This window comes from Plodia interpunctella, chromosome 1, assembly GCF_027563975.2.
Source record: "Plodia interpunctella isolate USDA-ARS_2022_Savannah chromosome 1, ilPloInte3.2, whole genome shotgun sequence".
Lineage (NCBI taxonomy): Eukaryota > Metazoa > Arthropoda > Insecta > Lepidoptera > Pyralidae > Plodia > Plodia interpunctella.
In genome coordinates this window covers 6,130,557-6,143,264 of record NC_071294.1, presented here as the reverse complement: position 1 = coordinate 6,143,264, position 12,708 = coordinate 6,130,557, and the positions used below count along the sequence as shown (strand labels likewise).

Sequence of the window (12,708 nt, the reverse complement as noted above, 5' to 3'; positions counted from 1 at the left end):
TATGTTGACCAAATAATGCAGAACATAACCTAAAATAGTGTTATTATTTTCAAGATAATCCACTAAATCCTTCCTTTTTCCTTTAAACTCGCACCACGATTGCGTAGAGGGTATTTTTGGTCGTAAATTTGTAACAATATTGAAAATTGGCGCTTTTTGCCTCCATTGGCATTGTTTGTGTACCTTAGTTGTACTTACCAGTAGCGCCATTTGCGCTGAGCTTTGCGTAATATGCCCTATTAGGTTGCAGAAAAAGTTGCCAGCTTAGCTTTATGCTGTGACATGAACCACAGCGCTGATTTAAGCTGGGCCTTTAAAATTTGAAATAAAACAAAAAATAAATAAATGAGTACTAACCCAGCACGTATGTAGTTTTAATGTAATCTAGTACAGTGTGTACGCAGCGCTCTCAAGCTCTTTTTAATCCGTCTCTGTAAACAATGTAACCGCAACAAATTAAAAAAGAAATCGTTGCTAAGGCAAATGCTGAATCGGTGTACAGAGTTTTGTAATATCCATTTATTGATAGATTGAGACTAAATGGAAATATTTATTATTGTGTTCTACAATGAAATAGGAAGTGCAACGAACGGTCTTACACTTGTTCAGCTTCTCGTATTTGTGTCAAAGGTTCAGATGATAAGGCACGTTCATTGCTCATAATTAATTGTAGCCTATAAACAAGTAAAAATGTCCTAATTTATTGATATTTGAACTAACATGCACAGACAATACTTAATTCCGAATAGATACGAACAAATAATAAGACAGGTAAAATACCTAGCATTTGGTTATTTCAGAAAGTAGCGTTTATTTATTTTAAAACTAGCTGTTGTCCGCGGCTCTGTCTGTGACATAACATAGCTTATGACACCTCCACCTTTTCAACTATGACTAAGATGGCTATAGCCATAAAAATCTGGACCACTGGCCGAGTTGACATCAAATCGTAATTAATTGCTCCGGTTTAATGTAAATGAGGATACACACATTCAAATTTATATAAAGGATATTATCTAATCTCTAAACTCATATTGAGTATTTATAATTATTACAACGTGCCTTCAACATGACGACGTGCCGACATTATTCGTAACAGGAACAGATTCGTTGAGTTTTTGTTTTACAATTGTTTCTTTATTTTATTTTACAGACTATAACATCCTTAATGATTTTTCATTGTCTTTTCTTATTTTGGCGCCAATATATTGTACAATATTTGCGATATTAAAATGGAGTGAGGTGATAAATAGAACCGAATCGCTGTGATTGCATTACACAAAGTAGGTATGGAGCCAAAAGTTTCCCAAATCGACGCTATAACCTTATACGTATGTATGGCTGTCCTTATATCGACATCATAATGCTAATATTTGTGCGTGAAACTGTGGCGTGAAGCCATTACAAAACCATAAATAAATAAAAATAAACTTTTTGCAGGTCGTGTGTAACCAAACGATTTGCGATTGCAAAGGAATAAAGGGGAGAAGAGGTGACCCTGGCCCCGTTGGATTCGTCGGTCTACCAGGTGACTATGGAGAGGACGGGCCCGAGGGACGCATGGGGCCGCCAGGCCTGCTCGGCGACGTGGGCGACATCGGAAACGACGGAGACAAAGGGGAAAGAGTATGTTTTATTTTAACCCACAAGAGGTCCATGAATTTTTCGTCATAATTATTTCTACTAATGCTTTTTAATTTTCAACAGGGTTTCGACGGTTCCTACGGTCCTCCAGGATATCCTGGGCCACAGGTAAACATTTTTAATTTTTCAATAGTTTAACATACTATTTATTCATAACATCAATCACTTATAATTTTGCGGACAATATTATTTACATGAACTGAACCAGATATTTTTAATATCAATGTTCTCTACGCCAAAGACTTTTCTTATGTTTTTATCCCACGCGCTCTTTTTTTATCAATGTATGTAATTTAACGACTGTAAAATTTTCAGCTATTTTCGAGTTACACCGGGATTGATCGTGAAAGATAAAGTATTTTGTATGATTTTAGGGACCCAAAGGATTACAAGGACTTCAGGGACCTGCTGGGTTGGACGGTTGCAGTGGCATTGATGGAAGGCCTGGTTACCCTGGTATAATGGGGCCGCCTGGTAATAGAGGCATGCCAGGAAAGTATGGAGATAAAGGTTTCAAAGGAGATAGCGGTGAAGGAGGCGCTAATTCTCGCGGCGTAGTAGGCGACAAAGGTGACTCTGGTTGGCCTGGACCGCCTGGCTTACAAGGTCCCAAGGGTTTTATGGGAAATAGTGGACAACGCGGCGACGATGGTGATCAGGTAATATAATTCGTTAAATCAATAAACAACATTTATTTAATAAATAACTAAATATATTAGGACAAATCACACCAACGTAAGTTCGAAACTTGTGTTATGGTATACTAACTCAAATATACTAAATTTTATAACAAATACATATATAGATAAACATCCAAGACCCGGACCAATCAGAAATAAAATATTTTCCATCTTGATCCGACCGGGGATCGAAACCGGCACCTCTCGGTTCAGAGGCAAGCACTTTACCACTGTGCCACAGAGGTCGTCAAAATTTAATGATGACGTGAATTAATTTTAATTTTGATAAATTTACATTACACTTAGGGTCCATCGGGTCCTAAAGGCGAACCAGGATATAGAGGTGATCTTGGAGAAGACAATTTTGGATCTAAAGGAGACAAGGGAGAAACTGGGGAACCAGGTGATGCTGGAAAACCATATTTACGACCAGCGTTGCCGTTTCAAAATAACCGAACTATAGTTGCCAAAGGTCCAGTGGGACCTAAAGGGTACCGAGGGTTAAAGGGAGAGAATGGAGAAAAAGGATTTTCCGGCTCACCAGGCCGTCCAGTAAGTAATTGTAATTTGTATTAAGTAATGTCATTTCAAAATATTTATATAATTTATAATAAGCTAAGGTAACTTAAAGTGAAATGCTACCTCGTATTTCTCATAAATTAATTCAATTGTTCTTATCTATTTATTATTCAATTAGGGATCGGACGGGGAGCCAGGACTAGATGGCATGAAAGGAGATCAAGGTGAAGTAGGCCCTCGTGGAAAACCTGGACATCAAGGTGCCCCAGGACCGCCAGGGCAGAAAGGGTTGAAAGGAGCACCAGGTCTCCCGGGCATAGATGGAAAAGATGGTGAAGTTGGTCGAGTTGGTGAAGATGGAATGAATGGAAATCCAGGACCTCAGGGACCAGCAGGAGACCCAGGGATATATGATGAAAGATTAGATGTTCCACCTTTGCCTGGTGTGATGGGGGCACAAGGTCCCGTAGGTAAACCCGGGCCTAAAGGTTTTCCTGGTCGGGATGGATCAATTGGACCACCCGGGTTTAGAGGACCGCCAGGGCTTCCAGGAGTAAAGGGAGTTCAAGGAAAAATTGGTAATCCTGGAATTTCTCCTAAAGGCGAACCAGGAAATGATGGTTATAAGGGATTACCTGGTCCACGGGGTCCCATGGGCTATTCAGGACCACCAGGTGTAGAGGGCCCTAAAGGGCAAAAAGGATATACTATATTTGGTCCAAAAGGTGAAATGGGGGATGAAGGAATAAATGGAGTACATGGAACACGTGGTGATCGTGGAGAAATTGGTTTGATGGGCCCTCCGGGTATACCAGGGACCGGCGTGGACGCGATAGGACCTCCGGGAGAGCGAGGTCGTCCGGGCTCCCCAGGCGACAGTGGTGATCCCGGATTTCCGGGTAGGCCTGGTCTGCTCGGCCCAAAAGGCATTCGAGGAGATGACTGTCCATATTGTCCATCAGGTACTTAAAATACGTTAAAACCAGTTACATTATATTTTTTTTGCAATACATCATGAACCTTTAGAAACGTGTCTATTATGAATATTAACCATTTTAAAGTTGACCCGAGCTTCGCGACGACATGTTACAGCCTCAAATGAATAGGGACGGGGAACAAGCGAGGATATGAGATACCCTTGTATAAACTTTGCTATAACATTTAAAATAAAAATATTTTCATATCATTAAATATTTCAGGAACACCGGGAATTAAAGGAAAGAAAGGTGAAAGTGGTTTATTTGGTCAAAAAGGTTATCCTGGTTTACCCGGATTAGCCGGTCAGCGCGGTTTACCAGGATACCCCGGCAGAAACGGCACTAGAGGTCAAAAAGGTCCGAAGGGTTTCAAAGGAAAGCAAGGACCCGCCGGTGAAGAAGGTCTAAAGGGAAGAAAGGGAGTATTGAGAAGACCACCATTGCCTCAAATCGCGAAAGAAAAAGGAAATATGGGAGAAAGAGGTAGGCAATACTTTTACTTTCACTATAATTACCTAGATATTGTTATTTTATACATGCACTAGCTTTTGCCCGCGGCTTCGCCCGTGTGAATTTCTTTGTAAAATCTGTCATTATTTTATCGAACATTCTGTAAGACTGCAGTAAACATATATGATTCAAATTCGTATTTTTTCTCATCTTTAACCCAATTTTCTGTTTCCCGCTACGTGTCTCGTCCCGCAACTTGTCCAATCCCGCTTCCTTCCATGTAGGGATCCCGTACAGTGTCTGACATATTGTTCCATCACGTATTTCGCAATGCGTCCCGCCTCGTTTCCCACTACTTGCCTCGTCCATTTTCCATTACGTTTCTCCGTCCTATTTCCAGTTACGTCTCCCACTCCCGCTTTCTGCAACACTTGCCGTCCTATTTTCCATGACATATTACGTCCCGTTTTTTATAAACTACAATCGTAAATCTAACATTCTACGGGTTTCTCTCAAAAATAGTGAAGGTTCATATAAATGTTCACCCCTACTTCATTCCCCTAGATATACAATTTTCAAAAAATAGATAATGCAATATTATATTTTCTTCTTCCTCTTACCTACACTTTAAGTAATTTTCACTTTAACAATGTTGAAGAGATATATATTATATATTTTTGAAAGGGTTGAGGGTTAATTTTCAGAAAAATCTGAAACATTCATTAATTTGTTACAACTAAAGTCCAAATTTCAAGTCACTAACTTCTTTCATATAAACGTTTTTCACCCCTTTCACTCCCTTCGCGGTAGAATTTCCTAAAATCCTCTCTTAGTGCTCATCTACACTCCCCAGGAACCTACATGCCAAATTTCAGCTTCCTAAGCCCAGTAGTTTCGGGTGTACGTTATCAGTCAGTCTGTCAGTCAATCACGATCAGTCAAAGTCAGTCACTCAGTAACGGAAGAGTTTTATATATACATATATATATAGATTTCTCTATGATGATTATTTTCTGGTCGAACTTTTCTGAACACGAAGATAGTTTTGAATATTGTTTTTATGTAGCTCAGGTCCCACTGCTGGGCAAAAGCCTCCCCTCTTTGTTTCCAACCATTTCTATCCCTCGCCAGTTATTGACATTCCTTATCGAAGGCCGACTGTTAAATAAAGTTTTTAATGGGTACAGGTTTACCTGGCACATCAGGTCTTCGAGGAGATAGAGGATTGCCTGGAGGTTGGGGTGAAAATGGTCCGAAAGGAGTGAAAGGTCACAGAGGGGATCACGGGCGACCTGGCATGCCGGGTCGTGATGGGTCCCCGGGCGACGACGGGATACCCGGTCAACCCGGCCGAAATGCCACTACACCTATGAGCTTCCTTTTCGGTCAAAAAGGAGAACCTGGTCCTAAGTAATATATTTTTAGTAGTACATTATATCAAAGTTATTACAGGAGCGCAATAACTATATTATATAAGTACTTTATACTACTTATACTTATACTACTCGAATAAAACATACCTATATTTGCAGCGGTGAACCGGGTAACCAGGGCGATACGGGAAGAAAGGGAGATCCTGGTGATTCATCTGGTTTCATAAATCTTATGAAGGGAGATAAAGGCGTTCAGGGCCCTGTGGGCCCTAAAGGTATAATATTTTTTTATATGCCTCTGTTGTCTTTATGTACTATAACCTAGTAACCTAGTAACCATAACTCTGTGGCGATCAAATATTTGTACTTGTGATGTTTGACTGCGGCTCTGAGTGTGCAGTGTCCATCGGACCTGCGACACAAGTTTAGTGAGAGCTGTTAAGTGTCATTTACTTCTACTCTTTTACTCAGTCACTCATTTACTTATTTCGTTTTTATTTTGCTAACATTTAAAAATAGAGAATAACTATAAAAACAAAGATAGTAAAACCGAAGCATTTTAAATAAGGCGTAACTATCCATATTACTTGGCGAAGTATCGCTTTACTGTCGAGGTACCTATATACTCTGCTTTTCACTTCCATTGCGAGGAAATTGACTGCATTGTTATTAATAAGCATTCTAACATTCTTTGATGTAGCTCGCGTCTGTTTATCTTAGCCAATTAAATTACAGGCCACATAAACATATACGTACTTAAATCAAAGAATATTTGAATGCTTATTTATAACAATATTGTCAATTTGAAGTGAAAAGCAGAGTACTTATGCTCGATAGTAATAGTACATTGTTCACCGAGAAATAAAAGTCACAGATTCTAACGAGGGTGTAGGTATGTTGTTGAATTGTCGCCGACACACAAGTTGTAAATCGTACTTTCTTTTGAGTGACACATATAGTGCTATAAACGACACCTACGTCTACGACGATATAAAAATAATAGAATATAATACAATTTATAAGACAACTAATTACTACAACGTTTATAGCACTAGATCGACTTTGCTATCGCATGATTAGATTGTATAGTATGTATCACACACTACGGGCCATCAACCTGGTTTCTCGCCAAAGTCCTTCCGATTTGGAATGATTTAGGTGAGTATCTTTAAGAAATTAATAGTCCTGAAATTTAAATGGCGAACAAGAGTATTAGTGAATTGGTTGCACTAGATCCCGTCTCCATTTCTGGATTAATTTACAAGTTTAAATGCCCCCAGAGCCATGTTGGAATTCATTATGTAATTCGATGAGCCGCTTGAAAAAATTACACATTCGTTTTGGAGACGAGAGTTTCAATCGCGTGGGGCGCCATAGACTAAACAATCTAATATATGTATTAATGTATCTACATTGTGTTTTCATGCGATGGCAAGTTAATCTATTTATTTCAAACCTAAAAGATTTTTAATATTGATATGATAATGCGAGACTTGTGTTTTTTACAGTATGTTTTTGATGGCATCTCATTTTTGTAGTCATAAGTCGAATTTGTATAGAAAGTAGTTTTTTTTCATATTTCAACACATTTTCCTATAGGAATGTTGTTCAATTTCATGGGCTGAACACACCCTTTCCATTATACAGGTATACAATAATTAAAACTGCAATGTTTGTAATTTCCTATATATATTTATATGGGATTACAAAGTTATTAATGCTAGGTGTATCTAGAAAACTGGACCGAAATTCTAATTTTTTTAGGTTTTCCCTTGATTAAGACACTAAACACTAATTGTATACTAAATTTGAAGTTTCTATGTCTCCTAAAGTGCCTTAGACTTTTGATGATCGGTCAGTGAGTGAGTGAGTGAGTGAGTGAAAAAGTGACAAAATCAAGAAACTTAAGTTTTTTACTACTGGTTCAAATTGAATGAAATTTGAAATTTACGGTGTTTATACAATACCTGCTTAATAACTGAAAATGCAGGCTTCCTGTTTTATCCACAACGAATTTATTGGGGTTCGAAATTAGCCTGAATTGCTACGAGAAAGATGAAAGGATGGTACGAAAGAATGGCCGTGCCTTTTTTTTGCACGACTTGCGGATAGTCATCGATTTTAAATATCGAACGTCGAAGCTCAATTTCATTCTTGAAAAAAAAGTTACTTACTTAGTTCTTTTTAATGAAATAACAATATCAAATATCTGGCTGCAATTGATGCCAGTCATCGATTTTAAATATCGAACGTCGAAGCTCAATTTCATTCTTGAAAAAAAAGTTACTTACTTAGTTCTTATTAATGAAATAACAATATCAAATATCTGGCTGCAATTGATGCCTTACAGCCCTTGGCTACTAATATACTTGTAACCCATTTTTACAGGCATTTTTAAAAATGCTAGTTTATTTGTAATTATCGTGTACTTACTTATTAATTAAACTTGTTTTATTTCAGGTTACACGGGCATGAAAGGAATCATCGGTGACCGAGGGGAGGATGGGTTCCCAGGTTTGAGTGGAGATAGGGGTTTACGAGGTCTGGCTTTAACAGGAGAAATAGGAGAAAAGGGTCAGCCCGGGGAAAGAGGAAGCATAGGTGACTTTGGAGAACCCGGACCTCCTGGTCCACAAGGGCCTGCAGGGTTTCCAGCACCCAAAGGAGTAAAAGGCTCCATAGGAGCCGTGGGTCCCTCAATTATTGTAGGCGATAGAGGTGTTCAAGGACTACCTGGTTCTCCAGGAACTCCAGGCCTGCAAGGTTACCCCGGTATACCAGGGCAGCCTGGATCTTACGGCATTAAAGGAGAAACTGGACCTCCCGGTGACATGGGACGTGAAGGAAATACAGGCCTAACCGTACGTATACATGATTGTAATCATGATATACCTGTTAGAGTTGTATATGACATGACATGTATGCTTATAGTACACTTGTAAATACTTGAATTAACACAGGTTATACTCTACCAGTATACCAAGTTTCATTAAATACTGTCGAGTAGATTTTGTGTAAAAGAGTAACAAACTTTCGCATTTATAATACTAGTACGATAGTATGATGATGATGATGATAAAACACTTTGCTCAAAATAACTAGCCAACATACTTAGCCTTAGTCATATAGAAAAAAAAAACTTCTTAGAAAAAACACTTTCATTATTTTCCAGGGGCGCAAAGGGTTTCCAGGTATTCAAAGACCAGGCCCGCCAGGATTACCCGGCAAGAATGGGTTCCCAGGTCGTATGGGCCTATTTGGGGAACGTGGACCCGATGGATCACCAGGCGAACCAGGAGACATTGGCCCGAAGGGAATGATAGGAGAAGTCGGGGCCATAGGCAAACAAGGAATGCAAGGAACACCTGGAGTAGATGGGGTCCGCGGTTTCCCAGGATATATAGGAGCTCCTGGTTTAGCAGGACAACCCGGCGACCAAGGAGATTCTGGGCCACCAGGTTATGATGGAGAACCAGGACCCCCTGGCAATGAAGGTCGCAAAGGAGAAAAAGGAATCAAAGGAGTGATTGGCATATCAGGTCCCCAAGGCTATGATGGTGTTCGAGGGAACAAGGGAATTAACGGTGATATAGGTGAATATGGCGCCAAAGGTGAGCGTGGAGAAGATGCGACGCATGGAAACAAAGGAGATACTGGAGATTCTGGTTATGACGGCAGGCCAGGGCTGCCGGGCCAAAAGGGGGCTAAAGGCATAAAAGGCGACATAGGGGAAATGGGAATATCTTTAACGGGCGAGCAGGGTGTAAAAGGAGAAGAGGGTCCCGATGGATTTCCAGGAGCACCGGGTATTAAAGGTGCTTCAGGAGAAAGAGGTGACGACGGTTATTCAGGTGTAAAAGGTGCTTTAGGCGACAAGGGATCTATCGGTTTTCCAGGTTTCCCGGGAAGAAAGGGTTTAGATGGAAATCCAGGCAGACCAGGAGTCCGAGGCTTACCTGGCGAGGTCGGTGAAATAGGTGATGAAGGAGATGAAGGTCTACCGGGCCGCATGGGCATACCAGGACTTCAGGGTGATAGAGGACTAATAGGACCAAAGGGACCTAGAGGAGATTTTGGTTTAAAAGGACTTCAAGGATCTCCTAGTTATAGTTACCCTGCTCCTAAAGGCGATCGTGGTGATAGCGGATATGATGGTGAACTTGGTTTACCTGGTGATTATGGAGAACCTGGATATCCAGGACCTAAAGGTGTTCGTGGTTATAAAGGTGACCAAGGACAAGTTGGGTATCCAGGGAAAATGGGTCTGACAGGGCCTAGAGGCTTGCCAGGTAACCAAGGTCCTCCAGGTATGCCTGGTTTACATGCTTTAGACGGCAAAGGACTTCCTGGAGAACCTGGTGTTGATGGTCTACCTGGATGGCCTGGTCCTAGGGGTCAAAAGGGTGCTCCTGGTATATATGGACCCGATGGGCCTAAAGGTATAAAAGGAAATCCCGGGATTAGCTTTAGAGGACCTAAAGGCCCAAAAGGAATAGAAGGAAGTCCAGGACGTCGAGGCTTTTCAGGAGCTGTTGGTATACCAGGTTTGGAAGGTACACCGGGTTTATCGGGTCCGCGAGGAGATTTAGGTGAACCAGGTTTCGCCATAAGTCCTAAAGGACCGATGGGTGAAATTGGATACAAAGGAGCAGAAGGAATCAAAGGTGAAGTAGGAGAAAGGGGTGACACTGGTTATCCTGGATTTGGTGGAATACAAGGCCCAATGGGCTTACCTGGACTTCCCGGTGAGGATGGCGAAATCGGATCTGAAGGCCTACCGGGTATCAAGGGTTTAAAAGGAGATAAAGGTGATATGGTTAATCCATGGGAAGTTTCTCAAGGGCCAAAAGGTGACGTGGGACCACAAGGGTATCCAGGGGGACCAGGCCGAGATGGAATGGAAAGCATATCTTTAAGAAATGGTATGAAAGGGAAAAAAGGAATTCGAGGCGATCGAGGTTCTCAAGGTGCCGTAGGTTTCATGGGAAATCCAGGTCCAATGGGCAGAAAAGGAATTACAGGATTAAAGGGATTTGAAGGACCTCAAGGTTACAGAGGGCAACCAGGAATACCAGCAGTTCGACCAGTTCCAAAATCTAGGGGCTTCTATTATGCACTGCATTCACAGTCTTCAATGATCCCACAATGCCCTCAAGGCACTACACCCATGTGGAACGGATTCTCTTTGATTCATATCGTCGCTAATGCTCAAGCACATGGACAAGATTTAGGTATGTGTATACCTACGTGACTTATTTTGTATTTTCATTACACCTAAATTAAACTTCATGTAAATAGTACATTATTTGTCAAACAGGTGCTCCTGGAAGTTGTCTGAGAAAGTTTTCAACTATGCCTTATATGTTCTGTAACCTAAATAACGTCTGCGATTTTGCCCAAAGAGAAGATTACAGTTTTTGGCTGTCCACCGATGCTCCTATGCCCATGGCAATGACTCCAATTGAAGCTCGAGAAGTTGGGCTATACATATCTAGGTAAGATTCTTGTATTCGCCTAAAATTCAAATAGATTTAAAAATATAATGCAATATTTTTATTACAAATGGTGAATTTCATTTCGAAAATACTATTCTTCCTAGCAAACATTAATCAACCAATGAATGAACGTATGTATGTCTTTTATTGCAGATGTCAAGTTTGTGAATCGCCTACTCGTATGATAGCCATACACAGTCAGAGTAATGAAGTACCACGGTGCCCTGATGACTGGGATCAGTTATGGATTGGATATAGCTTTTTGATGGTAAGAAAATAAAATTAAGAGTTTGGAATAAGGAATAGTCCAGGGAGTAGTTCCCAATGAAAGCTTCATTTTTGTTGTTTCCATTTTGTGGGTCTCACGGTCCACGAGAAATGAGAATAGTTAGCTATAGAGCAGGAGTAATAATCCTAACAGGCACATGGAACGAAATTTGCGGGAAGTTACTTTAATTTACACTTTGTAATGACAGTAATATTAACATTAACTTTTCGCAGCATATGGCGGGTTCGGACGCGGCGGGCCAGAGCCTGGTGTCGCCGGGCTCTTGTATGCAAGAGTTCCGCACGAGACCGTTCATAGAATGTAACGGCCTCGGAAGATGCAATTACTTCGCCACGGCGATCTCGTATTGGCTCTCCACGATAGAAGACAATAAAATGTTCCAAAAACCTGAACAGCAAACTCTTAAACAGGATCACGTAAATAGGATAAGCAGGTATGTATGAGCTAAAATATTTCGCGTACAAAAATTTAATTAAACCTACATCTTCTAAGTATCAAATTAAAATATATTTTTCTAAAAATTTAATAGTTACCTTTAAGAAACGAATAAAATATAAATATGTGTACAGATGTGCAGTATGCATGAGGAGGCCACCAGCACGGGCCAGCAACACGTACCAGTACACGGGCGGAAGCCCGTCAGTGACGTCAGTGCCCAACGCTTACATACGCGGCAACTACCCGCGCCGCCACCGCCTACGCCCACACCGCGGAGGACGCCACGTACGAAGACACCCCTGAACTATATTAATCCCATTGTGATACAATATTATATTTATCTCGCGCCCGCGTGTGTGTCGATTCATATAACACTCCCACTGCCATTGTATTTAAGTGAAATTATATATGGCTTAGGATTTCGGAATATCATCACTATTTATGCCAAAAGTTACAGAAATTGTTTTTTTCTTTTGCGAACAATTTATCTAGGTATGTTACTTAGTAAATATTGTAGCCTTTCGTTTCCTCATACAATCCTATTGTAATTTCTTTATAATGTTGTCTCATAAGTTATAGAACTTGTAGTAACTTATAGTTATGGAACATGTATTAATACGGCTATAATCAAACGAATCAACTCATGACTTCGACCGAGAATAAAACATCTAGTCGCTACTTTACATAATAAAATATTAAATTCAACTTGAATACACTAGTTTCATTTTCAAAATATAATTTTAGAAGAGATATTTTACAATCTTGTACATAACTTCTAGCTGTTATTAATATGTATTTTAGATAATAAGTTAATTCAATTAATAAATTACATTTAAAAATTGA

At 40.2% G+C, this 12,708-nt stretch overlaps 1 protein-coding gene across 2 annotated transcripts in view; it reads left to right on the top strand.

The window, feature by feature from the left end:
- The window catches only part of vkg (viking), a 24,961-nt gene extending 12,253 nt beyond the window's left edge, over nt 1-12,708 (top strand). For both annotated transcript variants that reach the window (XM_053747599.1, XM_053747607.1), the window contains exons 2-15: nt 1,441-1,626; nt 1,708-1,752; nt 2,019-2,303; nt 2,631-2,876; nt 3,022-3,805; nt 4,043-4,303; nt 5,458-5,680; nt 5,803-5,918; nt 8,104-8,504; nt 8,816-10,874; nt 10,961-11,138; nt 11,292-11,406; nt 11,640-11,860; nt 11,997-12,708. In XM_053747599.1, coding sequence (XP_053603574.1) covers nt 1,441-1,626; nt 1,708-1,752; nt 2,019-2,303; nt 2,631-2,876; nt 3,022-3,805; nt 4,043-4,303; nt 5,458-5,680; nt 5,803-5,918; nt 8,104-8,504; nt 8,816-10,874; nt 10,961-11,138; nt 11,292-11,406; nt 11,640-11,860; nt 11,997-12,168 — 5,292 coding nt within the window. In that variant the 3' untranslated portion in view covers nt 12,169-12,708. The remainder of the gene's footprint in view (nt 1-1,440; nt 1,627-1,707; nt 1,753-2,018; nt 2,304-2,630; nt 2,877-3,021; nt 3,806-4,042; nt 4,304-5,457; nt 5,681-5,802; nt 5,919-8,103; nt 8,505-8,815; nt 10,875-10,960; nt 11,139-11,291; nt 11,407-11,639; nt 11,861-11,996) is intronic.